Here is a 25,121-nt window from a genome sequence, read left to right as displayed (position 1 = left end):
GATATGGATTCGGGGAAACGCGGTCCAACTCAGCCGCGCAGCCGCGGCAATGCCGGCTCGCCTGCGCTGGAACGACCCATGCGATATCCGCGCAAGAGAGCTGTCACAGCATGCCAACTATGCCGCGCTCGAAAGACCAAGTGCGATAATCAGCGTCCCAGTTGCCGGATCTGTCTGTCGGTGGGAGTCCCATGCCAATATGCCGATCGCACAGACCACTCGTCGTGAGTGTCCCCCGGTCTTGTCTTCTATACTACATCGATCTCACTACCAAATCTCTAGATTCGACCCGGCAAGCTTGGAGATCATTGATCGACTCAACCGCATCATCGACACCCAGGAAGATGTCTTAACAGCTGTACGAGCTACCAATACTCGACTATCTCAAGGGCCAAATGCAGTCTCCATCTCCGAGAGTCCGCTCCCATCGCCCCACGAGCTGTTAGTGTGCGCAACCAGACCAGGCCATGAGCTTGCAGCAGACAGCTTTGATGTTCCCTCGTCCAATACCAGTCCAGACAATATATTGATCTGGCCGGTATTCGAACAAAGATATCCAGAAAAGTGTCTGCAGGATGCCGTCTTTGCGTCCAGCTCGCAAACGCCTCGTATGCAGCGCACCAAGTTTGCATTCCAGGAAGACAAAGTGCCCGCACTGATGGACCGCTTTTTCTACCTGGTGCATATCAAAAACCCCATTGTAGATGAAGAGAGTCTTAGGCATGATGCTCGAAAAGTGATCGAAGATGGGCTCGGCTGGGACGAAGGATCATGTCTTGTGGTAAGTTGCTTTCTTTCGCACCTGTATTCAATAGTGAATTGTACACTCATATTGTCGATAGCTCCTAGCATGTGCACTGGGTACACTCGCAGTTCCATTTCGAGATTCTCACCAAATGGCGAGTCTCAATCCTGAGGACTATCCGATGCTTCCTAAACTCCTCGGTCCCTTGGAGTTAGAAGAGGCGGAAACATATTTGATGCTCGCTCGCCGACGAATAGGCACCTTAAGCCAGTCCGTTGCCACCGTTCAGTGCTACTTTCTCTCAGGGGTGTTTTTCATGTACACGTTCCGGCCATTAGACGCCTTCCAGAGCTTTCACCAGGCGTCGGTGATGTACCAAGTCTACTCACGATCAAAAGGGGAATCTGTGACAAATGATACCGACCCAAAAACTGAACAGCGGTTATTTTGGAGTTGTTTTAAGTCCGAATGGTAAGTAAAAATTGATGGATATTCTTGGCAAGATCACTGACGGCGCTTCCAGCGAGATTCTATCTGAGATCGACCTACCCCATTCAGGAGTTTCGCATTTAGGTTACATCCATGTCTTTCCATGTCCCCCAGATGCGTATACAACAGGACCAAGTCCTCGGTCTATTTTCTCCCCAGGTGGCAGAGAACAAGCCTGCAATCCGTCGCCACATGAACAAGAGCAGGCATGGTTTTATTATCTCTCCGAGATTGCACTCCGGCGCATCGGAAATCGCGTCTTAGATTCTTTCTACAAGGAAGGATTTCAAGCGTGGATTGATTTCAACGTCCCATCCATGATGCAAGTCGCCAACGAGTTCCTCCGCCAACTGAACCAGTGGTACGAATGTCTCCCAAGCCAGATGCGCTTCGATGACAGCCGACCCGGGGTGATCCCAAACGAGGAGCTACCATACTTGCTATATACCCGCTTGCAAGAGATCCGGTCTTGGATCTTCCGGCCGTTTCTGTACTTGGCCATTCATCTACCGTCCGACAATATTCACCTGTCGTCGTTAGGGGTATTTGTGGAAGAATCATTGTATTGCTCCACCAGACTTATTGAGGGCAACTCTATCTGCCATCGCCACCATGGGACGTGGTATATGCTTCGATTGAGTGTCGCGTCTGCGCTTTCTCTTATCGCGGCAGCCAGGAGAAACCTGGAGATGTCGGGATGGAGGGGAACCGTTGAACTAGCGGTGGAGAATCTTCGATATTGGGAGAATGGTGCTCCGGGGGATATTGTCAAAGCAAGAGTGATTCTTGAGCATCTCCTTTCTGGGTCTTGAGAGCATTTGGAGATTACGCTATAACCTACTGGCTCTAATTGCTTCAAAGTCTAAAATTGATACCTATTTGAACAGCTGATCTATGCACTGACATGACCTGCGGTCCTGCTTCGTGTTATCTGCCTTGCTCCTATCCCTAGAGGATAAAAATTAGATAGAAAAATAGAAAAGAAAAACCATGAAAAATAAAGAAGATAGACAGGCTTGTGCGCCCTGATATTGAGTGCCGATCCCCGAAACTCCCCGGCATCGACCTACATTCCTACTGGCCTCCCCGCAATTCCATTACCCCAGATTGTTATATTCATGTTTCTTGCGGAGAAATGAACCTGCAGAATGGGACTATAAAGCTGCCTTCCTCGACCTGGTCACCGTGGGTATGGTCAATCAGTCCTATATCGGTGCCCAGGAACTACATTCATTCCTGCGCCATGAAGTTCCAGCTACGTATTTTCTTGCATGATATCACTTGCGACAGCGCAAGGGAGTCCCTAAATACTCCTCCCAAATGAATTCCATCCACGCGAGCCTGTATCACCCTACTCCTATCCAAGTCCCAATGCCACCGGAATTGGGGGATGGGATGTGGCTATAGCCAAGGCAAAACGCTTGGTCTCTCAGATGACTCTAGAAGAAAAAGTTGGAATGTGCACCGGCATTGGATTTCCACCGTAGGTGATGTACCTGTTCCTGATAACAAATGTCTTTGCTCACAAGAAACACAGAGATCCAAACAACCCCAACCGAATGTGCCAGGGCCAGATAGCACCAATCCCTCGGTTGAATTTCACTGGGCGCCGTACCTCCATCTGGGTCAGGATCGAGATTACCTGGACATCAATCTTGTCGACGAACCCACGTAAGACGATCTTGAATGCTCAGCGCCAACGCCACAGGTATCTGGCCCGGGTGATTGCCGCTGCTGGAACTGTTCTGCTGAAGAACTCTCCGGGCAAGAAGGGCCTGCCACTCCGGAAACCAACCACTATCGCATTGTGCGGTCAGGCAGCGGGTCCAAATTCTTATGGTCCTAATCAATACCTCATCCCCGATGCGGTGCTTCCGAGCGAGTTTCACATTCCGCAAGAGGCATCTATAATGGGATTAGGGCAAGGGACACCTGCGGAAGGCATGGGTTCTGGATCCACATTTTGTGGGCAACTATATCCATTCTACTAGATTTTATGGGCGATTTGAAAACGCTGACCGGGTAATTCTACAGATCCTAGACTTCAGGATCTACTGAGCGCTGCCATTCAACAACGGGCGAATCAGGACCTACCTTTGGTGGACTGGTCTCTGGGACACAATATAACATTCGCAGCTACCGTCGCCCAGCGAGCAACGGTATATCTTCCGGTTGTCGCTTCAGTCGCCGGCGAAGGGATTGATAGGAGCTTGACCCTCATCAACAACGGTGATAAATTGATCACAACCGTCGCCGATAACTGTGACAATTCCGATTGTTCAGTCGGTGGGGCCCGTCAGCATGGAGGTATGCAAGCCTGAGACAATGACCGATTCCTGCTCAATGCCAGCTCTTGTCAACATTCTCTACGGCGATGTGAACCCCACCGGGCAACTTGTCTATACTATCGCGCCATATCCACAAATCAACTACACTGAGGGAATTTCCGTAGACTACCGATTCTTTGAAAAAATTATTTATTTATTGTTAAAACAATGTTCTTCGATGGTCATTCTTATTCTTATTTTAGTAATTTACAGGATTTAAGAATACCTGCTCTAGTATTACAAAACAACAAAGCAATTAATAAAATATATTTTGATTTTAAATTTGCTTTCTCTAGTGCTTTATCTATTACTGGAGTGTTCTTCGACAGAAGTGGGTGACGCCTCGAGGCCATTATGTGGTGCTTGTTGGGGCGTCTTCCAAGGATATTCGGCTGAAGGAATCCTTTGATATTTGATGAAGAAGCAGTCTTTCTCTGATTGGGAAGAATTCACTTTGAAGCTTTGGTTTTCGAGATCTAGTAAATGAGTTCATTCCATCTATGAGAATAAACCATTTGTCTCTTCCAGACTCCGCCCAGCAGTTTCAGGGAGCAAGAACCAAGTCCATAGCAGTCCAAAGAAGGTCACACCCGAGAAGAACCAGAAGGTCCCCTTTGGTTGCAACGCATTCTCCAGCAGCATGGACGGAACGGCCTATAGAAATTAGCGACTGCATGATAGTCGATGAACCAATGTTATCACACTTACCTTGGATAAGCCATAACGATTAGCATAGTGGAAACACATCAAGAGACTCGAACCTGTCGCCCGGACCCGCAAGGGGAGGATTTCCGCGTTGATGAGGTACTGGATCGCATTCCAGCCCATGGCCCAGCCAATGCCGACAAAATAGAGAAACACAATTGCAGCGATGGCTGCTCTATCAGCTGATGACGACTTGTAGCTGTCTGAGGAGGGCTCCACAGTGAGGTAGATGGCAATGTAGAGCATGGCCACCTGCTGCACCAGGATCCCTGAGAGCAATGACCGTTTCCGTCCGATGTTGTCGATCAGAAGAAGTGCGCACAGCAGCGAGGCAATCAGCTTGACGGCACCAAAGACGGCGGTCGTCAGGAGTCTTTCTGACTGGCCAGTCAATCCGAACAGAGAGAATAGTTCAGGTGCATACGCTGTAGTATGAGGTGAGCGAGAATGAGTTTATGCTCTGGTGAGAGTTAGGGCTGGGGATCACCTACTGGTGATGGAATTGGCGCCAGACCACTGGCTAAGGATCTGTTCAGAGACCACAAAAAGGAGTCTATTCTGGTTAGCCCGGACCAGCAGCAGCTCTTTTATAACTGCTACCCAGGATCGAGCGGTTTGGTATTCCTGCTCCGCTTCGAGCTGAGCGTGAATCCCTTCGAGCTCCAAGGTAACCTCTGGGTGCTCGGCCGGATGACCTCTCAACCTCCCCAGTGCATGTCTCGCTTCTTCCCAATCTCCGACTTTACATAAAAACCGGGGACTTTCTTCGCACAGAAATGAGGCAATCCCCAAAATCCCAGCAACCATAATCTGGATGCTCTGAGGGATGATCCACTGCTTGGCGCTATTATTGGGGATGTGCAAAGCAGCGCCCCAAGCAGCGTAATACTGTTCAAGATTAGCCCAGCACGAGACATCTCCGGAAGGAAAAAAAGAAAAAAAAAAAAAAAAAAAAAAACTTACTCCTACCACAATGCCAATATACTCCGACATGCCGAATATACCCACCAGCAGACCGCGGGCATGCGAGGGCGCAATTTCAGCCAGGTAAGTCGGGGCCACAATGCCCGCCTGTCCGATACCCAATCCCATCATGAAGCGGCCCGCATAGATCTGTCCGAGTCTTCCACTCGCTGTGATGACAACGACCACACCCGCGAGCCATAGCAAACATAGCTGCCGCATCGACCAGAGCATACCAGTGCGCTCGCAAAGAACAAGGGCAATCAGGGCCCCGGGGATACTGCCGATGTGCACCATGGAGGTAATGTTCGATAGGCGATTTGCCTGCTGGGAGGCATCGAGAGAGCTGGCTTGCAGGTCGAATTCGTGGGTGAAGGATTCTTGTGCCACGGTGATTGAGATGAGGCCCTCGTCGAGTCCTGTTTCTTAGCGATCTTCTCCTAGGTCATTTCTTGTGCTCGTAGCTGGTACGTACCTCGACACATCCCAGAAAGTCCAAAGCATAATGTTGCACAGAACAATTTGAAGGTGAAGTCCTTCAATGGGCGCAGTGGTCTGGTTGTCTTCATAGTGTCAACGAGCAGAGGGGAAAACGCATTGTCTTGCAGAGGCTGCAAAAAGAGACAATCTTTGAGACAAAAAGGAAAGGACCTTAGGAGTATTAGTACATAGCTACTAGTGTAATGCTCTGTTTTGTAATAGTTTCTCGGGTCCATTCTTAGAGAACCTGGCAAGGACATGTGTAATCGAATCCCCCTAATTGGCATATGGAGGTGCACCCACTCAGCCCTGTAGGGCTGAAATGACAAGCTTTGGTCTTGGTGGAACTGGCAGGAATCAAATGACGGTAGAATTGGAGCATTGCGCAGCGCAAAGGCCAGGGTAATTTTGCTGCCTGGTCTGCTCCACCGAGGCGAGTGGAATGTGGAATGGTGATGGTTGGGCCCACGCATTTGTCCCTAGACATTAAGATAGACATGAGTGGTGAGAAATGTACCGAAAGATGTTTGTTCAGCAAAAGAAACGAAAAAAGAAAACAAAGTGTTGAAGATATGTCTACCCGGGTGTTATTGGCCCGAAAACCACAACCCTAAAAGCTCTCACTTGCCCACCAACCCTAGTGATAGTTTCTGATTCATAGTCAATGTTATTATTCAATTATTTACACTGATTTCACATATAATTATATTTCTACTCTCACTGGTTTTAAACATGTGTATAACTCCAGCTTGAACTTGGGAGATACAATTCCGGATGCTTGACATGCCGATGAAGCTCTGTCGTTGCGGACATAAAGTACCTAAGTGTTTATTTTAAATGCTGATAATTTTAATTGACTAGTTAGCCTAGTACGTTAACATCATATGCTAGCTGAATACCTAGACAATAGCAGTCCTTTGAATGTTCGAAACGCTACATCTAGACTCATAGCTTCAAGGAATCGAATGGTCAGGACAAGCTCGCCATAGAAGACACAGTCAGAAGATCAATAACGAAAGCTAAAAATTAGTAGTTACCTCATTCTTGATAGATAATGGTTCCTCTATTTATGTCCATAAAATATATACCCAAAACACATCAAAACATATCATCATGGAATCGCAGCAAAGACCAATTCAAGGCACAAGGATGACATGAGAGAGAAAGATCAAGTAACTTTGGAATACGTGTAGTCATAGAATCGGAGCTGGTCTGGTTCACCTGCCCAATTTCGAAGGCGCGGGGAGCAACCCCACCCCACAGAGTCGGTAAGACAATCTGCGATGATTCTTGTAGAAGATTGAATCATCGTTCCTAATGACACATCGGGAAAATGCGGGGGGAGACGTTACCCTAAAGGCAATCGCATCCGACTACTCCAAGGCACCGTAAGGCATCGCAAGTCAGAGCAAGTTGGGTCGAAGTCAAGGTTTTGTTCCTGGAATTTAAGGTCGATCTGCGGCATCACCCTCCAATCAGTGGCGCCAGCACAGCCCCGGGAGCCGGGCCGGTTGGGTGTGATTGGGAGGTAACGCCGAGGGGTTGAAAACGATCTATAAAGATGAAGATTGGATCAGAGATATATCTTGTCCTCTTCTCTCCTTCTTTTGTGTTATTCTTCTATTTGGTATTTTTCTTCGCCTCTTAGTCTTCCTCTTTTTCTTCTTGCACCTCTCCTTATTTTTTTCTTGGCCCACCGGCCGTGAGTGGGTGGATCCACTGCGTATCGACTGCCCCGCGCCAGATCAGTCTTTGGGCAGTTGTAATTACATATAAAGATCCACCCGGCACTGGTTATCATTGTGTTCTTTGCTGGGAGCACACACACACACACACACACACGACTGCGAGACGGTCTCCTAGAAAAAAGGATGATCGGAAGGCCAACATAAGGCAGCCCTTGCACACAAATCATGACCCAAAATCTCCGGGACCAACCGTTGCCCTTTGGCATTCAACGCAGCCGCAGCCGGCTCGGTGAGCTGCTGGCGGCAGATACTCTCGTTGCTGCAGGTTCAGCAACACTGATCACCCCGGCGGTGATGATATTTGACCGGTGTGTTGTGACCGAGCAACGAAACATGAAAGAAAAAAAAGCAGCACAGCTAACGGTTCTCCCGTAGACTCGTTGTGGAAAAGTCATTCTATAACCAGCCACTGCTGCCGGCATTCCGTCGGCACCTGTGGTTCTCCATCACCCAGCCCGCCACGTTCCTCACCTCGCGGCCCAGTTTGCTGGTGTGGTCTCTCTATACCGCAACATTCGCCACGGCCAACGCTTCTGAAACCATCCTGAGCAAGCTCTCGCCCAAGATCGACCATGCCATTGCCGGTATGACAACCTTTGCCTCGACTTTTGTGGTTAATTCCTCCGTCGGGATCTGGAAAGACGTGAAATTCGCCCAACTCTTCGGCCACAGCAGTACATCCAAACCTACACCCACTACTGCCTCCACAACTACTACTACCGCCACTTCCTCTTCTACAACAACAAACCAATCCATCTCACAACCAAACTCCAACCCTCCACCCCCACCCAAAACCGCCCGCTCCATCGGCCGCACCCGCATCCCACTAGCCACCTACTCAGCCCTCCTCCTCCGCGACGGCCTAACAATCTTCGGATCCTTCAGCCTCCCAGCCATGGTATCGACCTCAATCCCAGACTCAGTAGCATCACAGGAATACCTCAAGATCCTAATCGCCCAGTTAGCCATCCCAGCCTCGATCCAACTCGTCAGCACGCCGATCCACCTCCTCGGACTGGATCTATATAACCGGCCGCAGACGCTGCCGAGCCGCGACCGCGTGTCGCGCGTGAGTCGGGACTGGATTGGGGCGTCGCTGCTGCGCATGTGTCGCATTATCCCGGCGTTTGGGATTGGCGGGTTTGTGAATACTGAGGGGCGGGTGTATTTGCATGAGATGTTGGATGGACGGGCCTGATGAGTTATGCATTCTCTCTTTTTATTCTTATACATACACATACAGATGTCTATTCAAGACGCTTGGTTATAAATGATAGAGCAATATACCCTTTCTTTTCTTTCTTTCTCTTTCTTTATTTTCTTACGTCTCTCTCTGTACTTGGGGATTGTCAATATTGTTGTGTGCTTATCGCCCCACTATCACCGGCCCGGTTCCGGCTCTATGCGCGTCGGCATCGTATCGGGTGCGCGTTCCGGTGTCAATGCAATGCTAATTTGGTTATTCATAGTATTTAAACCGATGCAAATGCACTTCTGATTGCGTGCTTGCAAGGGTAGCATGATTGACGGGATGACCTATCTTGTACTTGATATCCGCCTCGGCTCAGAACCCTCTATATATGACTATGAGCATGGTTTATAGTCTCAATTCGACACAAGGTTTAATTAGACAAGATATCTTCTATTCTCAGTGTTGTAGGCTAGACCTTACAGCCAGTATCTGTCATCAACTGCCCGTCACACCGGGACGTGCCGATGTCGCTCGAGTGCCCCCTCAGCATATACACAGATCATCGTTAGAGCTATGTGGGAACGAAGGAATCAACAAGTTCAAGATATATATTGATATATATTGACACAGGATATGATGCAAGTGGTATTATAAACATCGTGGCCGACTTGGCAAGATGCGTGGCTCGTGACATCGTGAATAAATCGCTCTATGCAAAATCAAAATCCCTTTCCGGGGATCACAACCCGTCTATCTCTATAGCGGTGATATCTGGACTTGCCTTAGCCGGAGGCTAGTCCCAGTGGATTTGCGTTGGTCTTGTGCCAGATATGCCCAGGTATGGCTCATGCCCAAATGCGCGGCCATCCCGGTAGTCTCGGGATCAAGGACATCGGTATTTCTTCTGTACCCTGGAAAGCTGGGTGGGGAAGGTGACATCTGTTGCGCTGGCGAGATGTTCGGGCCTGGTCGACGTCCGTTGTTGAGGGATGGATGCCGGACTGGTGGTGACCAAATAGGCAAGAGTTGAAATAAGGAGCGGGAGATCGCCTCCAAAGACTCCTGGTAACATAGTCACCAGGTGTGTAAAGAGATTGTTTACACAAACCCCCGGGCGATCATCGAGCGTCCGCGTCGATTGCTTCGAGACCGGTTGCGCGGCCCTTGGACCCCTGACTCGTGGCCACAGACTCGGGATGGTTGAAATCACAGGTAACACGCGTGGGATCGACGAATGACGGGTACTGGTTACCGCCGACATCAAACACGGACGAGCGCCAGACATGTTGATGGGCAACGTTGACCAATTTACCCAGCACGGCGATTTCGAGTTTCAGCTTAATGCTGTAGAGGGTGGCCTTGAGGGTCGTCTGGTAGATATAAAAGTTCATAAACTCGATGATCATCAGGGCGATATCCATCAGGATACAGGCGGCATTGACGGCGAGCAGCTGTAGGATGGTTTTGCGGCTGACGCGGTCGGGGTTGAGCTGCAGCATGCGATTGGTCTCCCACATGTACAGACTGGAGATGATGACTTCCTGGACGCAGAACCCGGTGAGCTGGAGCTTCTCCATGACATCGTAGCCATCCACGGAGGCCTTGGTCTGGGAGAAGTTGGCGGCATAGGTCAGGACGGTAGTCGGCAAGTGCAGAATGAAGATGTTCATGATGATCATGCCCTTGACCATGCGCAGCACATGCAGATTCTGGAGGACCAAGTGCAGGCGCGAATACAGCACAAATGACTGGCCCGTGACCATGGTCCACCAGCCGATGGTCAGGAGCGTGACGGGGAGCCAGGTGGCCGAGGTGAGGTTGAAAAACTTGATCAAATATCCGACACTGTAGGGGAGGGTGCCGACTGATGAGATCAACATACTCCAAAAGTACACGCCTTGATAGCGCTTGAAGGTCAAGAAGATGAGGACCACCAATTCGACCACATTGTACCAGGCGACGCCCACGAAGGTCGCGATGGCGATGCGCACCCCATCGCTACCGCCAGTGTAGCTGCCGGTAATCCAATTCCCGGGGCTGGAATCGCTGGAGGACGACATCTCGAATGGCGAGCATGGGTGTGTCACATAGGGAAGTCTAAAGGGAAAACACACAGACCCAGGGGGGTTGAGATTTTCGCGGGGTTTTTGGCCCGTGGTTCGCTGGGCGCACGGGGGGGGGGGCTTGGGGGCTGGGGCACCGATTGGTCGCCACCCGACCCACTTTCCGATGAAGCAGGACGTGGGATGAGGATGGTTGATGTGGGATGTTGATGAGAGGTGTTGATAGAGATGTATAATGTGAAGTGGAAGAGGGGGGAAGGATGGGAAGGGGGAAGGGGGAAGTCGGAAAAAGAGGGGAGGTAGGGGAGATGAAATCCGGGGAGCCGGGGCACTCTTATACCGCTGGACGGTAGGGATGATTTGCCCCCCTCACAGCGAAATATGCCAATCCACGAGGCGAACACATCGCGTCGATCAGTTTACCTGCATGCTAGATGTATGTCCATTGTGCCCAGAAAATCAGAGATCTTGTTTTTGGGGGCGTCTTGGGTGATCTTGGCGGTACACCTTGCATGAGCGATCTCGAGTGTTTATTGTTCAATCATAATCAATCTTCAATCATCATTCCAACTGATCCAACCCCGGCATCGTGTAATTACGCAGAAATTAAAAAGAGACGAAGGGATCCACGCAGCCTCACGCGAGTCAACACTTCCGACGCAGCCATTCAGAATGCCCGATAAAAGGGCGTTGTGCTATTGGCCCCCACACACTTACAAAGGTCTTCCCTACAAAGTCGGGGACAAACTCATTTTGTCTTGATCCCTTGGCCGGCTCTCCAACCGGGGCACGATGCCCGCGCAAAACTTGCCTAGAAGGTGAAGACGGGCTGTAAAACATTCAAGTCAGTGTGTCACCTGCCCCCCCACTCAGCAAGTGCCCCAGGATTCGTTGAATCAAATGTGACGAGGGCCGACTGGCATGTCGCCGATGCGTGTCCACAGGCCCGGGTGTGCGATGGGTACGGCATCGGGGGAGGAGGCGGCTCCCCGTACGGCCAGCCGCAAAGCAACAGGGCTCTGCCGGTCTATTGTACCCCGATCCCGGTAGGCAGTTTGGGCCCTAAGGAACAACACTGTTTCGACTGGTTCTTGGATAAGACTACGAAAGAATTCGCCGGGCTCTTTACCTCGGACTTTTGGGAAGTGTTGGTTTTCTAGGCGAGTGTGTAGGAGCCGGCCGTGCGCCATGCGCTGGTGGCCCTGTCCTCGGCGCATCGCTATGATCAAAGTGACGGGCCATGGACCATCCCGGTGACCTATGGCGACGAGGATGAACGGTTCTTGCTCCAGCAGTATAACAAGGCCATTCACTACTTGCGCACCCGACCGACGCCCGACACCAAGCAGTCGCTCCGGATGGCTCGAATTACGTGCATGATTTTTGTGACGTTGGAGTCCCTGCGCGGCCAGTACTGCATGGGCAGTGCCCATCTACAATATGGAATGAAGCTGCTAGCTGACATCTTCGCGGGCCGTCGGCGCTCAGTCATGGCACCGAAAGTCCTGGGCGACGCAGACGACTTTGCCCACAACGCCCCGATTGACGCCTTTGCTCGGATGGGTATCCAGTCGGCCTTTTTCGGCCATGTGCCCGCCCAGATGTGTGTCATGACCCGCGATCCACAAACTGACACACTCCCGTACCCATTCGATTCTCTACATGAAGCGCGGCGAACGCTTGACGACCTTCTCAACCGGGTCCACTGCCTGAACAGGCACTTTCGTGAATCCGTGGGGGACATCAAAGCCTGCGAATTCCGCCAAAATCTTTGACGAGCAGCGGCGCATCCTGGCTGACATGACACTCTGGCGCCAGGCGTACAACGCCACGATCCCGCGATTCGACACGGAGGCATCGCGCAAGGACAAATTCGGGCTCCTGTTCCTGCGAGTGTACTTCGAGATGGGCATGATTATACTTTGATTTGCCTGTCACACAACCAAGAGACGGACGTCGACGCTTACACCGACAACTTGGTCACCGCCATGACGGGATTCCTGAACCTGTGGAAGTCCTGGTCGAACATGAATACCCCCAAGCAGATAGCCGAATTCATGGAGAAATCCAAGGGAAGGGGCAGGGTCCTGGACCATTGCACACTTGAAAGTGGGGAGCAAGGCACGAACGCCCTACAAAATTCCTGGGACCTTGAGAACATACTACCGTCGAGGTGGGGTATATCCCACCCATCTACTACACCGCGCTGAAATGCCGCGTGCCGCGTATTCACCGCCAGGCCATCCACACCCTCAAGGCCGCTCCCCACCGCGAAGGCGTCTGGAATGGGCCGCTGATGGCCAGAGTCCTAGAAGAAGTGTGGAAGGGGAGGAGGGCGATTTTTATGCGGGAGACCCGTTCATCGACGAGCCATTTGGCATGAGTCCACTCACAGAAAGGGATCTCTCCATGCCCAAAGTGCCGATATCACAACGTATCTACGACGTGGCTGTCCCCGGGAGGAGGACGGCCACAGGCGATGTCTCGATCACCTACAGGAAGGGGGATGCCAATGGGAAGTGGATCAACTTCAAACGAAAAGCCGGCTCATAGCCTTGTGAATATCGAAGAAAGAAAAAAAAAAAATAAGTATAGTTTTGCCCACTCGGATTATACATGTTTCATGGAGTAGATGAACATGAACTGTTGAAAACATCGTAAATTCATAAATGCCTGGCCCACGTCCAAACGCCATGCCCGGATCATGACCGGTTAAATGCAATGTCTTTTCTTTTCTTTTCCTTGTTTTGCCTGTCTTTGCTTCTTCCGAGGCTAGTCACTATTTCCGGCTTCTCAGGAACGCGGCGACCTGCTCATGTCGAGTCACAAAGAACATGCGTTTCCGGTCCGACTTCCATACCAAAACGCCGATTTCCGCGGCGTATTGGCATGGCGCCTGATACTCAGCCATGGTGGTAAAGTCCTTGAACAAGAACCCGGCAGTGGCCCGGAGACGGTCCCGTTCCAGTTGCCACAGCCGAATCTGGTCGGTCACGGTGGGCGGTAGTATCGATGGGGGGATGCCTGCCGTGTTCGAGGTGGCATGGGCGGCATTGTGCTTGCGCAACTGCGGGTGCGCATGGGACAACAGGTACGAGATGATCTGGTCGGCGGTGATGCCCAACTCGATGGCTCGACGCACCGACTGTCTTGTGATTTTCCCGGTGACTAGATTCGGGAAACGGTATTTGAGGTTGGTGAAGAGGGAGATGAGGGAGATCTGCAGAGGGGACGAAGTGTAGGCATAGAGACGATAGTTAGTTTCGATGATGATGAACCCGGAACCTGAGCCACCGGAGGTGCCCGTGGGTCCTGTCAATGACCCCGTGACGGGATTGCTGAGGGCACTCGAGTCTGATGTCAGGGTGGTTGCAAGACGTGTGGGATAAAAGCGCGTGGCTTCCGGGGTCTCCTGATAGACAATGCCAAAGTCGGCGAGGTCTGTGAGGGTGCGGAGTTGGCCGGAACTCAAGTGCTTCTTCTCGTAGGACTGGCCTAGCTCCAGACTACTCAAGAGGAATAAGAACGAGAGGACCTCGACGCTGTCCATGCCGATGGCCTCGGCACTCTCCACGTAGAGTATCAAGATGTGCCAGACCTGGGTACTGACATCTTGGAGCACGAATCCAAATCCGTCCTTAGTGATATCAACTCGGCGATCTCGGATCTCAACCAGATGACCCGCCTGCAGAAGTTGCTTCACACCCTTGCTCAAGTTCACATCGCGCGGTCCACCCAGGGCGCTGGTGCCCACCATGTATCCCAAGACGCCTTCCCACTGCCGTCGCGCATATTCATCCAGATCGGCGATAGAAACCGGATTTTCGTCCGGAACCTGGGAAAAGACACCGAACGACTGCGAGTCTTCGGCGCCCATGAGCGCCTGTCTGAGCGAAGATGCGAAAGGATCGGTCACTCGGTAGGCGCGGACGTTCTCTCCGGTAATCGTCGTCTGCAAAATATGAAGTCTGCCCAAAATAGATAATGCATTGTCGCGTTGTCTTTTTCCACCCGATCTCCGATGGTCAACGTTTGTCGCAGAACAAAGCAAGCCTTGGAACAGCATGCGCAACTCACTTCTTGCTGTCGGAGTTGACCCACAATTCGAGATCAGCTGTGGGAAGAGGGTCTTTCAAGTATAACAGTGCCATCACAAAACATTTTGCTATCGTCAAAGTCAGTGTAACGGTCGCGCTCGCAACATGGAGAGCTTGAGATACCCAGATCAGGTAGCATGCGCCGGAAGATGGCAAGGGCGGTGGACGGTTGCTGGTAGAGCTTGTAGAAAGTTGTCCCCGGTAATCCCTCCAAGTATTCAAGGGGACGGGACATTGCAGTCGCCATGATGGGCAGCTGGCAGCTTTGTCGAAATGTTCAACTGGGGAAGTCTGGCGGGTAAGTGATGATGTTGTCTCCGGTGGGCGCAGCGGCCACCAAGTGCAGTCTCCGAGGACGAGCCGGCCCAACTGCCGTCTCTTTCTCGACAGACACCAGAAGAATCGAGATTCTAAAGTGTCACAATGGCATCCCTCAAATTTGTTCGATCAGTGAGTTAGTCCCTATATACCAAGTGGCTTGTTTCCTTACTGATACGGGCCTTCAGGTATGGGAGTCCTTTCGGGCTACTTCGGGTCTGGAGCCTCGGTAGGTGATGGGCAGTACTCCATCCAGCGATTTCTGGCACCATGGCTGATGGACTTATTGCTTCAATCGATAAAGCCTCCTGAATAATGTTGGTTTTCTCAGCGTCTCCTAGTATCCCTTGTTTGAATATATACTGACTGAGTCTATATAGCTGCGCGTCACTGCTGCCAGACCTGGAACTGTTAACTTTGAACTGGATATCCAGAAGGAACACACTGTCAGTTTATCCACAGCTTTTTCTACATGATGGATAGTCTTCAAAGAGTGCGCTTGGTGTTTGAAACATTACAGCAACATCCGCTTGATCGATCTATATTGCTGACATTTGAATTCTGTAGAACCGCCTGAACATCCTCCATGGAGGCACCATTGCTAGCATGGGTATGTATTATCTGACTATGACTGGTGATATGGTTGGCTCATGGTTGAACTAGTGGATCTGGGTGGCTCCCTCGCAGTGGCATCTAGGGGACTATTTGCGACAGGAGTGTCGACTGACCTCAATGGTGAGTTTACCCTAGCAATTGATGGAAAGCCAAATCTTCAGACGCTTGTTGATTATCAGTGAATTTCTAACACATCAGCAATAGTCACGTATCTCAATTCTGGAGGCAAGATTGGAGACAGGATCCTGGCTGTATGTCTCCCAGTTCTTTTGTGGCATCCATTTCCATAAAGGAAACAAGCTAACATTTTGCTAGGAGGCGAACTGTGATAAGTGTATGTGGATAGCAAATGGATCTCGCTTCACTCTACTCTCAAACTGATCAACCCCCACAGTCGGAAAAACCCTTGCTTTCACCTCGATCCAATTTATCAATGCCAAGGGAGATATTGTTGCCCGGGGAAGCCACACCAAGTACGTAACGTCCTCGCTCTCTAGCTCCCATTGACTGCAGATCGCAAACTGATTGCTCTTGCGTAGATACGTGACTCTGGCTTGGAGAGACCCTCAGAACATCGTGGAGGAAATCAACAAGCTGCAGTAAACCTGGGCGTTGTCAATGCGATGAGCGTGCTAGATCAGTCTGGAGAGCATTCTTGTAGCCACAATTTCAAGAGCATTTGAATATCTTGTCTCTCTTAAGCTTTTTTCATCTTACTGAGTACCACTTGACTTCAGGATTCTCCTGCCACTTTCACCTCATCTTTCTCAGACGCCCTCTCTCACTTATCAGGAAAAGACGATCTTGCGATGCCTGTGGCAGATTTTCTAACCATTTTCTCGAAGCCGCCCAGATATCTCCGTGTCCTGCGTATTTGCATTTATAGCCCTGTTTCTCCTCTTGGTTTCCCGGACAGTCTTCTCTACCAGGCCTGGGATAATGCATGGACCCGTCTACATCGAGCCAACCTATCTCGTCTGTGTATCATTTGCGAGATGTGCGACGGTTTGATAACGAGGGATATGCTATACGGAAGAGGGGAAGAAGCTTTCCGGGCTCATTGCCAGCGTCTCATGGTTCCTCTCATCACTCCATTCGAATGACTTGAAGGACTTTTTCTTGCTTTTGAGTTCCCTTGAAAGGGACTACAGTCTCCTTCGTTGGGCTTTGGAACGGGACCTGGAGAAACTCGTTATGGGGAATACCTACGACAGCCAATCTCGAGGTAAATACACCATCCCAGAGCGGAATTGGAAGCCGAAAAAATCCAGTCACCTTCCAATCATATGAATGAATGGCAAGGTAGACCAAAAGAGCGGAAAGAAAGAGACGTGTGTCGTGAAGATACAGAACAGAAAATGAATCAGATTTCCGCACGGATCATCGATGCTTACAGTAGTTCTTTGGTAAAGGTCTGTTCTCTGGGACCATTTATTGCGCACTATCCAGGTTCATACAATGTTCTCAGCTGTATCCTCATCGGCACCCAACATAACCTCATCCTCGTCCAAGACCTCCTCATCGCCGTCCAGCATGGGATCGTCAATCGTAATATCGCCATCACCCATGGTCTTGACCTTGGCCTGGGTTATTTCGAAGACGTATTGACCAAGATGCTCGACTCCTTCCATGGGGGTGCCTTCGATGGGGGCATCCAGAGCCCGTGTGGTGGGGAACATCTCACCCGGCGCCAGCATCAGCTTGTCTGGACGCTGAAGCAGACGGTCGAAGGCGGGTTTGAGCTCATAGCATGACTCAAAAACCTCGCGGCGGCCGAGGATGTACAATCCTAGACGGGCACGAGACAGGGCTACGGTCAAACGACGGACGTCACGCAAGTAGCCGACTGTGCGGGTGCGGGTGAGGGAAAGAATAACATCTAGCGGGGAAAGAAAAGCATGAGGTTAGCGGGTGCATCGCAGCTAGGCAGGCCCAGAAATAAGAGGGAACTTACAATCATTCTGCTCTCCCTGGTATCTGTCCACGGTCGTGATGATCTTGGGTAGGCCAAACAGGGTGTTCTTCGCACATCGGTGATTCAGGACATCTCGGACCAGAGCAGTCTGGCCGGCATAGGTGGCGAGAATAGTGATCTTCGACGCTGGGTAACCGAGTAGCCGCATGTACTGATACAGAGCCACTGCGTACTCTGCCTCACCCAAATTCTGTATGAAATGGGGCGTAGGCTCTCGCTCACCCGTGCCCTGGTAGTCGGGCACGTTGATGAACTGATAGTCGAACTGAAAACCGGCATTGGCCTGCGTGAACTCTTGGGCAGTTTCAACCACAGGAAGGTCTCCAAGCTCCTTATAGCGCCACCGGAACAGCTCGGCAATGCTCGGTCTCGCTCGGCCTTGCATGTCGAGAGTGATCACCGGGACGCCCAGTCGCGCCAGACGCAGGAACAAGCTCTGCTCGAAATGGGCATATTGGCGGAAAGCGAGATTCTGGATGATGGGCGAGTTTTGATAGTGGTCTCCACAGAGAACAACCCGCTTCAGCGGCAGTTCGCCGTTTTTCATGTTTTGAAGAGCGTTGGGAATGAAACTCTCGATTTCCGTGATCTGCGCAGCCTCTTCCATGACTACATTGTCGTAATGGAAGCCAAGGTCGGCGATTTCTTGCCGGCGCATTGCAGCATGTGTTGAGGTCATGGCAATCACCCGGGCCTCCTTGACAAGAAGATAGTTGGCTTTGTCTCGAGGCTGTCGCAAAATCTCAAAGGGTCGAATATCTTCGAGCTCAGAGAAGATCCGATCGATGTGCCGTTGGCAACCCGCGGCCGTATCCAGGATCGTTTCTCTTGCAGAGTCGGACTCGAACAAAGGTTGGGGGGCATCAGAAAAATATGAGTGGAACGGGAAGGAGGCAATAATCTGTTCGTTCGACGCATCTTCGGCGCCTGCTTGGTCCCAGAATTTGGCCCACGCAGGGTGGATGTAGACTGTGTTGAAGTATCCAGCAGTTTCGCACGAGTTCCCATGCGCGCCCTCAGCCCCGATAGATGCTGCTAGTCGCATGACTTCAGATAAGTAGTGATTGCGGTTGTCTAGGAAGGACTCGACCCGGCCATGCTTGCTGTAGTTGGATTCAGTCGCCAATTCTTCTTCACCGTGACCCAACCGCAGGAGGTGCCGTTCATCAATGTCAAGAGCGATGATTTTCTGGAAAAGTTGATTCAAAGCTTGATTGCTGTGGGCAATAAGCAGCGTACGCTCACTGGGGAAATTATGGTATAAGTTGTTGATGATTTGCGTCGCAACATCTGTCTTTCCAGTACCCGGTGGCCCAACAATGACAGTCAGTCCCGGCTGTGTCCCAGATGCAATTGCTTCCACTTGCGTCGGCGTGAAGCGCACTTTGTTTAGCCTGGGCGTGTCAACAGGATAGGGGCCAGGGTTGGGAGGCTTGTAAGTGGAAACGCGCATGCTACTAGGCGCTTGTTGAGCCTGTTCCGCTTGGTCTCTCCGCCTTTTCTTTGATGGGCCATGTGGCGCCGGTGCTGGTTCACTTTCGACATATTCAAGAACGTATGGCGGCCCAAAACTAGAGGTCTCGGATCCCGAAGGCTCGATGCCAGGGAAGCTTTCCACCAAATGAGGCCAGTCCAAAAGCGTGTCTCGGAAATCAATCGTCTGGAGTCGGTTGGGGAGCTGCGTATACTGAGCACCTGCAGGGTCTCCGTATCCGAGGAAAATATCCTGGAGCCAGGAAGGAAGCGCCATGTCCGAAACGATGAGATTCTGCATGGTCGCAAGAATGGACTTGAAGTTATTTTCTCTCCCTTTACGTCGTACAATCACGTTGATCAGGGGATAAACATCCGGTTTGCCTCGGGCATGACGATCCTTGTCGGCTTTGAATGCAGAGGCATCCAAATTGACAAGCAATCTTCTCACCCGTGGGCGAGAATGATGTCCATTTGTCTGACCGGCTGCCGGCTGCCGCAACGGACGGCCTTGATCGTCGAGAACTTGCACAACTTCCGCTGTTCGAAGATGTGTCATGCGCGGGGCCTCGGATGAATTTCGATCTCGCAGCCCAAGTTGCGTCGGGGGAGCTGTCTGGACAGCCAACAGATAAACGACATCGTCAGGACGAAGTGACTCCCATTCTTTTCGAATGTGGTCTGCCAATCTGCCTACTTCAATTGCAATCTCGGCACGCACAAAAGCAGGGTTCGAGGAGCCAACCTTCGCCGGGGCAACTTCAATGATAGCAGGCTTGGAAATCGGGATGGCCATGCGAGAGAACCCTTCAAAGGCCAAGCTTCCGTCGCGTCCCGCTCGTGGCTGCATTCGCTTGACAACTGCCTCCATATCCTTACGAATCTGGAAGAAAGCTTCGGATCGATACAGAAGAAATGAGCGCCACAGAAAGTCGCCCAAACTCAAGTATTGGAGATTCAGCTTGGGAATTGCCAAAGGCCGCGAGCCATCGTAGGTTTCGTTTCTCAGTAAAGCCGGGTCATAGAGGCTTTCTTCGGTTGGGACAATGCTCAACTGTGCCGCTACCTCTTGGAATGGAAGCTTACGCTCATAAAACGATATGAGCACTTCCAAATAGAGATGGCGGTCGGAATGAACCTGCGATGATTTGGGATAGCTCGTCCGGAACCCGAGATGGGAGCATAGGCTCTGGAGCTCTGACTCGTCCAATGAAGATAGCTGTCCTTCCAGCTCCGACCGCTGATCAATTGACCCCAGATTCGATAGCGCCAGGATCATGAGCTTTTCTTTGAAAAACTTCATCGAGGTTCGTTGCAGCTGCGCCAGCTCCTGGCAGTGTAGATCATACACTGCTTGTGGGGAAAGCGCCTCGCCCGAATAGTCGTCGATCGCGAAGTTGACAAAGTGCTTGAGAAGGTTGTAAAAGTCGCGGAAGAGCGCATTTTCGGGAACGCGATATAACTGCGAAAGGCGAATGACAGGCAGGAGATTGAGATCCTTCAACAGCGTGTTGACATAGCGCCGGGTGGGGAGCTGGCTCTCAAGATCAACCAAGAGTTCAAGAAACCGTTCACAATACAGCAGGTTATCTGCAAGCTCCTTCTCGGGCGCGTTCAGCTTTTGTAGGAAGTCCAAGAGCATTGTGTACAGCCATGACCGTTCAAATCGTATCTTGGCTTTAGCCGCTTCATCTCCCGCTTCGTATCGTTTCGCAGCAGCTCTCCATGCTTTTTTTAATGTAGGTGCTTTTGCAATGATGCGGTCTCTAGCTTCATCGCTGGTCAAGTTGTGCCAAATCGAGATAGACACGAGGGGTGCGCATTCCTTCCGGATCAATACATTTTCGAGTGACTGGAAGGCGCTAATGATAAATGAGATGATTGAGAGGCGTGAAGGAGTAGGAAGGGAGTGATCAATGCTCATAGAGAGGATGCGATGGAAAAGACTCGAGAAATCATCCGCGCGGTCGGAGAAGATGTCTGCATTCACTGTCAGCTTCTATCCATCATTCTGTACTGCTCAATTGTCGCGTCGACTCACCCCATATGGGCAGGTGTTCGCGATGCTTGATGCTAACAATCAGAGAGATCAATAGCACATGGTGATTCGAGGCGTCTTCGTTGTAGGTTGGCCACAGGAACCTAGCGGTGACCGGTTAGCCTGGCGGACAGAGCGACCATCAAGAGGAATTCGTACTTCTCGAGCACATTCAAATTCTCCAAGATCAATAGTGAGTGACTGCTGAAGCCTTCTGCTTCCAAAGGACCCCACAATTGCTGCTGAATGACATCCGGTTTGGCCTTGCGCACTTTCGCGTCAAGCCAGTGAGTCTTGGCCAGTTGAACCCACGGGCTATCCTCGCGAAAGTCCACTACCGTCGGCCTGGACTCGAGATTCTGCGCCATCTCAAGAGTCAATTGCGGTTGATCCCGATAAATTGGCGTGGTGAGGTTGGTTTGCGCAAGTCGGGAATCTCGCAGAGTTGGAGCTGGGGAGCTTTTTCAGCGAGTCTTGGCTTTGCCGGTTCCACCGCATCCAGCGCTCCGATCTCTCACTCTGTTTTCTTTCCCTTCCGTCCCGACCATCACTTTGCCTCCTTGTCCTCTTTTCGCGTCTAGAGGATGGCGTCTGTGGATGTTGAGGCCGTCAAGGTCTACAGAAACCTGGTGGACACCGTCCTCGATCGCGCAGAGCAGGTCAAGCCCGACAAGCAGATCGAACCCCCGTTGACCGAAGCTCACCTGGGCGAACCGATCTGGCAAGTTCCAAAGGAAAGTCAGGGCATTGTCTCGCAATTGAATCAGCAGACACAGTTTGCTGCCGTGGAAATCGCTTTTCGAGAGAAATTCTATCGCGTCCTGGTATGGAGCTGATCGCATCTCGTCCGTCAAGAGCTATGACAACGCTAACCAATTGTTCAACATCATAGTCCTCAACTTCCATTGACGACCCTGCTTTCATCCAGGTCTGGAATCTTCTTGATATCGTCTCCATTTTCTCCGACAATGGTAAGCCATTTCGCGCTGCAGCTTTTCCTATGCCCGCGTCCCCTCTAACGTCCCTTTAGAACAATGCGAACCTGGCCTGATCTTCTGGCTCATTGAAGAGCTGTTGGACAGTCAAACAATCGATGGTTGCCGAAAGGTTTTTGACTATTTGGAGTCGCGACGGGAACGGAATACGAAGGTTCGCTCTGCCCTTGATTATTCTAGTGGCACCGACTAACTGTCCTCAAAGAAACACTTTAAACAGAAAAGCCTGATTATTCTGAGATCATGCAACGAGCTTCTTCGCAGACTTTCGCGCGCTGAGGACACGGTATTCTGCGGACGAGTTTTCATATTTCTCTTCCAGAGTTTCCCGCTTGGCGACAAAAGTTCTGTCAACCTTCGGGGCGAGTTCCACACCGAAAATGTTACCACTTACGACGAGATTGCAAAATCAGCTACTGAAGAAAATAAAGAGGAGGACATAACCATGGCCGACGACAATGGGACACCTGGTGAACAAGAAGATGGTGGTCGTGATGTTGAGGCGGCTCCTGAGAAAGCATCGCAAGTCCCCAAGGTTGTTGTCTCCACGGGCGATAAGAAAAAGCACAAGGAAGAGATTGATCTGAACGCTCTTTATCCTGTGTTCTGGAGTCTCCAAGCCTACTTTTCGTCACCGAGCAAAATGTTCGACCCGGAACGTTTCGCCACGTTCAAGTCTGGACTCGAGGCGACGCTGTCTGCCTTCAAAAACATCAAAACCGACCTTGACAGCCAAAGCGCCGCCCGAGCTGCAGAAGACGCCCGAAAATCCAACAAGCGCAAGCGCAGCGCAGATGACGTGGAAATTGCCAGCAGCTTCAACCCGAAGTATTTGACTAGCCGGGATCTGTTTGATCTTGAAGTCAGCGATACCGCATTCCGCAGGCATGTGCTTGTCCAGGCACTGATTCTTCTCGATTTTATGCTCTCTCTCACTCCCAAGGCCAAAGCCCGCATGGCCAACCTGACGAACAAATCTGTGCTCTACGGTTTTGTGTTGGGCGAGGAGGATGCCAAATGGGCGGTAAAAATGAGGAAAAGCATTGAAGGATACCTGCAACAAGGGCCAGAGGGCAAGTTCTACTATCGTATGGTGGACACCGTCCTGTCCCGAGACAAAAACTGGGCGCGCTGGAAGGCAGAAGGCTGTCCACTAATCGAGCGGCCAGCCGTCTCGGGGACGGACTTCACGACGGCCCGCGCGCATGCCAGCAAAGCTTATGCCAATAAGCGTCTCCGTCTCTCTCCTATGGGATCTCTCGACCTCAAGTTTCTTTCCGATGGCGAGTCGTTGGCCAACATTGAGCGACTCAAGGAGTCGGACCGATTCTCCGTTCCTGCGGCAGACTCGTTCATTATGGGCATCATGGATGACGAGATGGACTTGGATATGGCACAAAGCCAGGAAGAAAAAGAAAATGCGGCGAGGGCCAAAACTAGCAAGGCCTGGCGGGTCCTCCGTCTCTCTGTCAAATCGAAGCTTGGTGCATTTGACAAGATTGAGGACGGCAATAACCTCAAGGCGCTGTTCGAGACACCTGCCGCGCCTGAAGACAGCACGCCTCAGCCTACTGAAGGGGGCACTGACAGCACCCCCAAACCTCTTGAGGAAGTCGCTCAGGGTGCCAAGGATTTACCCCAGGGCCTAGATGGAGCGCAGGACGGGTCTACCGAGAACCAAAATGTCACCAGTGATGAAAAGCAAGAGCCGAATCCTACCGCCGACGAGAACACGAGCAATGAACAGGGTCCTGATCCATCAGGCGTTCCAGTGAATGACACCAAAGAGGACGCCGCGTCTTGACGAAAGCTCGGTTTAGCATGAGGACTTGGGTATAACTCAAGAGTTGACCAGTCTTCGGTGCCCCGGAGTCCTACTGTCAATGGGCTTATGCAGCCATGGCGCCTAGCAACATCCATTCATGGGTCAAGCAAGTTGCAGATCTCGCATGTATCAACTTCATGGCAATGCAAAGTTTTATACCTGCCAATTACGGGAGCAATTCCCGCATCGGCCCGCCTGCGTGGTCACTGTCATCTCGACTGCTTCACTTGTCGCCTTGGGCGATCCCATGGATTTGTTTCAAATACTCGACTTTTCTCAAGGGATGAATTTGGCTGCAATGCCTTCTACCCTAGAACCTATCTCTCAGGGTCAGCAGATGGAATTGTCAGAAATCAACGCCCCCCAAGGATCGGACCACGGCACTTGAATTGTTTCCGGGACTGTTTTCACCGGGGCTTAGGCGGACATTAAACCGTTCGGATGTACCCGACAGCCGAACGAGGAAACGCACACGCGATGGAATATGGTTTTTACTACTTGGAGGTCGAATTAGCTATCGCCGTGGGGACCACGGCCTTCTTTAGTTGATCGGCAACCCTAACACGGTGGACTAGAAATGTTCCTGCATGAAATGCAACCAGTGTACTTTTTATTTTCCAATTTCTATTTCTTTTTCTATTTTGTATGTATCCACGGAGGATTCTGTGTCCAGGGGGTTGCCCAGGAATAATTGCAGTGGCATGGCTGGGGCGCCCGAACCGTCGCAGCCATGTTTCACCGTTGCAACACGACTAGAATTAAGTGGCTTCCCTTGCGGATATCTCCCACAAGCGAGGATGCAGGGGCAAGAATTTCTCATTTTGCAGTTGTGGCCCCCGGTTATTAGTGCGGGTGTTTCGCGGGTGTTTGACTCGATTCAAAAAGGAGTTCGCAGGATATATGCAACAGTGCTCGCAAAAAAAAAAAAAAAAAAAAAAAAAAAAAGACGCATGAATATGGGGAAATTTCCGATGGAGCATTGAAGTTTGGGCTCCACCAATGGAGCACGCTACTTCACAATCCTTCGAGAGTACTTTTGTGCATTGATTGTACTTGGATCGTAGACCCGATGT

The 25,121-nt window shown here is 51.1% G+C and overlaps 11 protein-coding genes across 11 annotated transcripts; 7 read left to right on the top strand and 4 right to left on the bottom strand.

Annotated features, from left to right (window-relative positions):
* Window positions 1–3: 3 nt before the first annotated feature.
* On the top strand, window positions 4–2,046 carry NUU61_005561 (uncharacterized protein; the record flags this gene model as incomplete). The annotated part of the gene is made up of 4 exons (XM_056656143.1): window positions 4–224; window positions 283–781; window positions 843–1,216; window positions 1,269–2,046. 4 exons carry the CDS (start codon window positions 4–6, stop codon window positions 2,044–2,046), a joined length of 1,872 nt encoding a protein of 623 aa, XP_056511756.1.
* Window positions 2,047–2,793: 747 nt separating this feature from the next.
* Window positions 2,794–3,555, top strand: NUU61_005560 (glycoside hydrolase family 3 protein; the record flags this gene model as incomplete). Its single annotated transcript, XM_056656142.1, has 2 exons — window positions 2,794–3,199; window positions 3,269–3,555. The coding sequence occupies 2 exons, from the start codon at window positions 2,794–2,796 to the stop codon at window positions 3,553–3,555; spliced, it is 693 nt and encodes a 230-aa protein (XP_056511755.1).
* Window positions 3,556–4,059: 504 nt separating this feature from the next.
* On the bottom strand, window positions 4,060–5,798 carry NUU61_005559 (uncharacterized protein; the record flags this gene model as incomplete). The annotated part of the gene is made up of 5 exons (XM_056656141.1): window positions 4,060–4,215; window positions 4,270–4,691; window positions 4,758–5,154; window positions 5,230–5,648; window positions 5,705–5,798. 5 exons carry the CDS (start codon window positions 5,796–5,798, stop codon window positions 4,060–4,062), a joined length of 1,488 nt encoding a protein of 495 aa, XP_056511754.1.
* A 1,824-nt stretch (window positions 5,799–7,622) lies between these two features.
* Window positions 7,623–8,655, top strand: NUU61_005558 (uncharacterized protein; the record flags this gene model as incomplete). The annotated part of the gene is made up of 2 exons (XM_056656140.1): window positions 7,623–7,765; window positions 7,833–8,655. The coding sequence occupies 2 exons, from the start codon at window positions 7,623–7,625 to the stop codon at window positions 8,653–8,655; spliced, it is 966 nt and encodes a 321-aa protein (XP_056511753.1).
* Window positions 8,656–9,767: 1,112 nt separating this feature from the next.
* On the bottom strand, window positions 9,768–10,709 carry NUU61_005557 (uncharacterized protein; the record flags this gene model as incomplete). The annotated part of the gene is made up of 1 exon (XM_056656139.1): window positions 9,768–10,709. One exon carries the CDS (start codon window positions 10,707–10,709, stop codon window positions 9,768–9,770), a length of 942 nt encoding a protein of 313 aa, XP_056511752.1.
* A 933-nt stretch (window positions 10,710–11,642) lies between these two features.
* Window positions 11,643–12,638, top strand: NUU61_005556 (uncharacterized protein; the record flags this gene model as incomplete). Its single annotated transcript, XM_056656138.1, has 3 exons — window positions 11,643–11,744; window positions 11,885–12,412; window positions 12,462–12,638. The coding sequence occupies 3 exons, from the start codon at window positions 11,643–11,645 to the stop codon at window positions 12,636–12,638; spliced, it is 807 nt and encodes a 268-aa protein (XP_056511751.1).
* Window positions 12,639–12,923: 285 nt separating this feature from the next.
* Window positions 12,924–13,265, top strand: NUU61_005555 (transcriptional regulator family TF; the record flags this gene model as incomplete). Its single annotated transcript, XM_056656137.1, has 1 exon — window positions 12,924–13,265. One exon carries the CDS (start codon window positions 12,924–12,926, stop codon window positions 13,263–13,265), a length of 342 nt encoding a protein of 113 aa, XP_056511750.1.
* A 226-nt stretch (window positions 13,266–13,491) lies between these two features.
* NUU61_005554 (TFIIH/NER complex subunit TFB2) lies at window positions 13,492–15,056 on the bottom strand (the record flags this gene model as incomplete). Its single annotated transcript, XM_056656136.1, has 3 exons — window positions 13,492–14,680; window positions 14,790–14,877; window positions 14,933–15,056. 3 exons carry the CDS (start codon window positions 15,054–15,056, stop codon window positions 13,492–13,494), a joined length of 1,401 nt encoding a protein of 466 aa, XP_056511749.1.
* A 176-nt stretch (window positions 15,057–15,232) lies between these two features.
* NUU61_005553 (PaaI family thioesterase) lies at window positions 15,233–16,345 on the top strand (the record flags this gene model as incomplete). The annotated part of the gene is made up of 10 exons (XM_056656135.1): window positions 15,233–15,259; window positions 15,316–15,356; window positions 15,432–15,444; window positions 15,508–15,573; window positions 15,695–15,737; window positions 15,791–15,862; window positions 15,947–15,993; window positions 16,058–16,076; window positions 16,137–16,215; window positions 16,282–16,345. 10 exons carry the CDS (start codon window positions 15,233–15,235, stop codon window positions 16,343–16,345), a joined length of 471 nt encoding a protein of 156 aa, XP_056511748.1.
* Window positions 16,346–17,193: 848 nt separating this feature from the next.
* On the bottom strand, window positions 17,194–21,596 carry NUU61_005552 (CWF11 family; the record flags this gene model as incomplete). The annotated part of the gene is made up of 4 exons (XM_056656134.1): window positions 17,194–17,621; window positions 17,697–21,170; window positions 21,232–21,332; window positions 21,388–21,596. The coding sequence occupies 4 exons, from the start codon at window positions 21,594–21,596 to the stop codon at window positions 17,194–17,196; spliced, it is 4,212 nt and encodes a 1,403-aa protein (XP_056511747.1).
* Window positions 21,597–21,812: 216 nt separating this feature from the next.
* On the top strand, window positions 21,813–24,027 carry NUU61_005551 (THO complex subunit THO1/HPR1; the record flags this gene model as incomplete). The annotated part of the gene is made up of 4 exons (XM_056656133.1): window positions 21,813–22,052; window positions 22,121–22,199; window positions 22,259–22,377; window positions 22,429–24,027. 4 exons carry the CDS (start codon window positions 21,813–21,815, stop codon window positions 24,025–24,027), a joined length of 2,037 nt encoding a protein of 678 aa, XP_056511746.1.
* Between the last annotated feature and the right edge of the window lie 1,094 nt (window positions 24,028–25,121).

The sequence above is a fragment of the Penicillium alfredii genome (genome assembly GCF_028826965.1).
Source record: "Penicillium alfredii strain IBT 34128 chromosome Unknown utg000007l_segment0_segment0, whole genome shotgun sequence".
Lineage (NCBI taxonomy): Eukaryota > Fungi > Ascomycota > Eurotiomycetes > Eurotiales > Aspergillaceae > Penicillium > Penicillium alfredii.
This window is presented reverse-complemented; position numbering and strand designations above follow the sequence as displayed.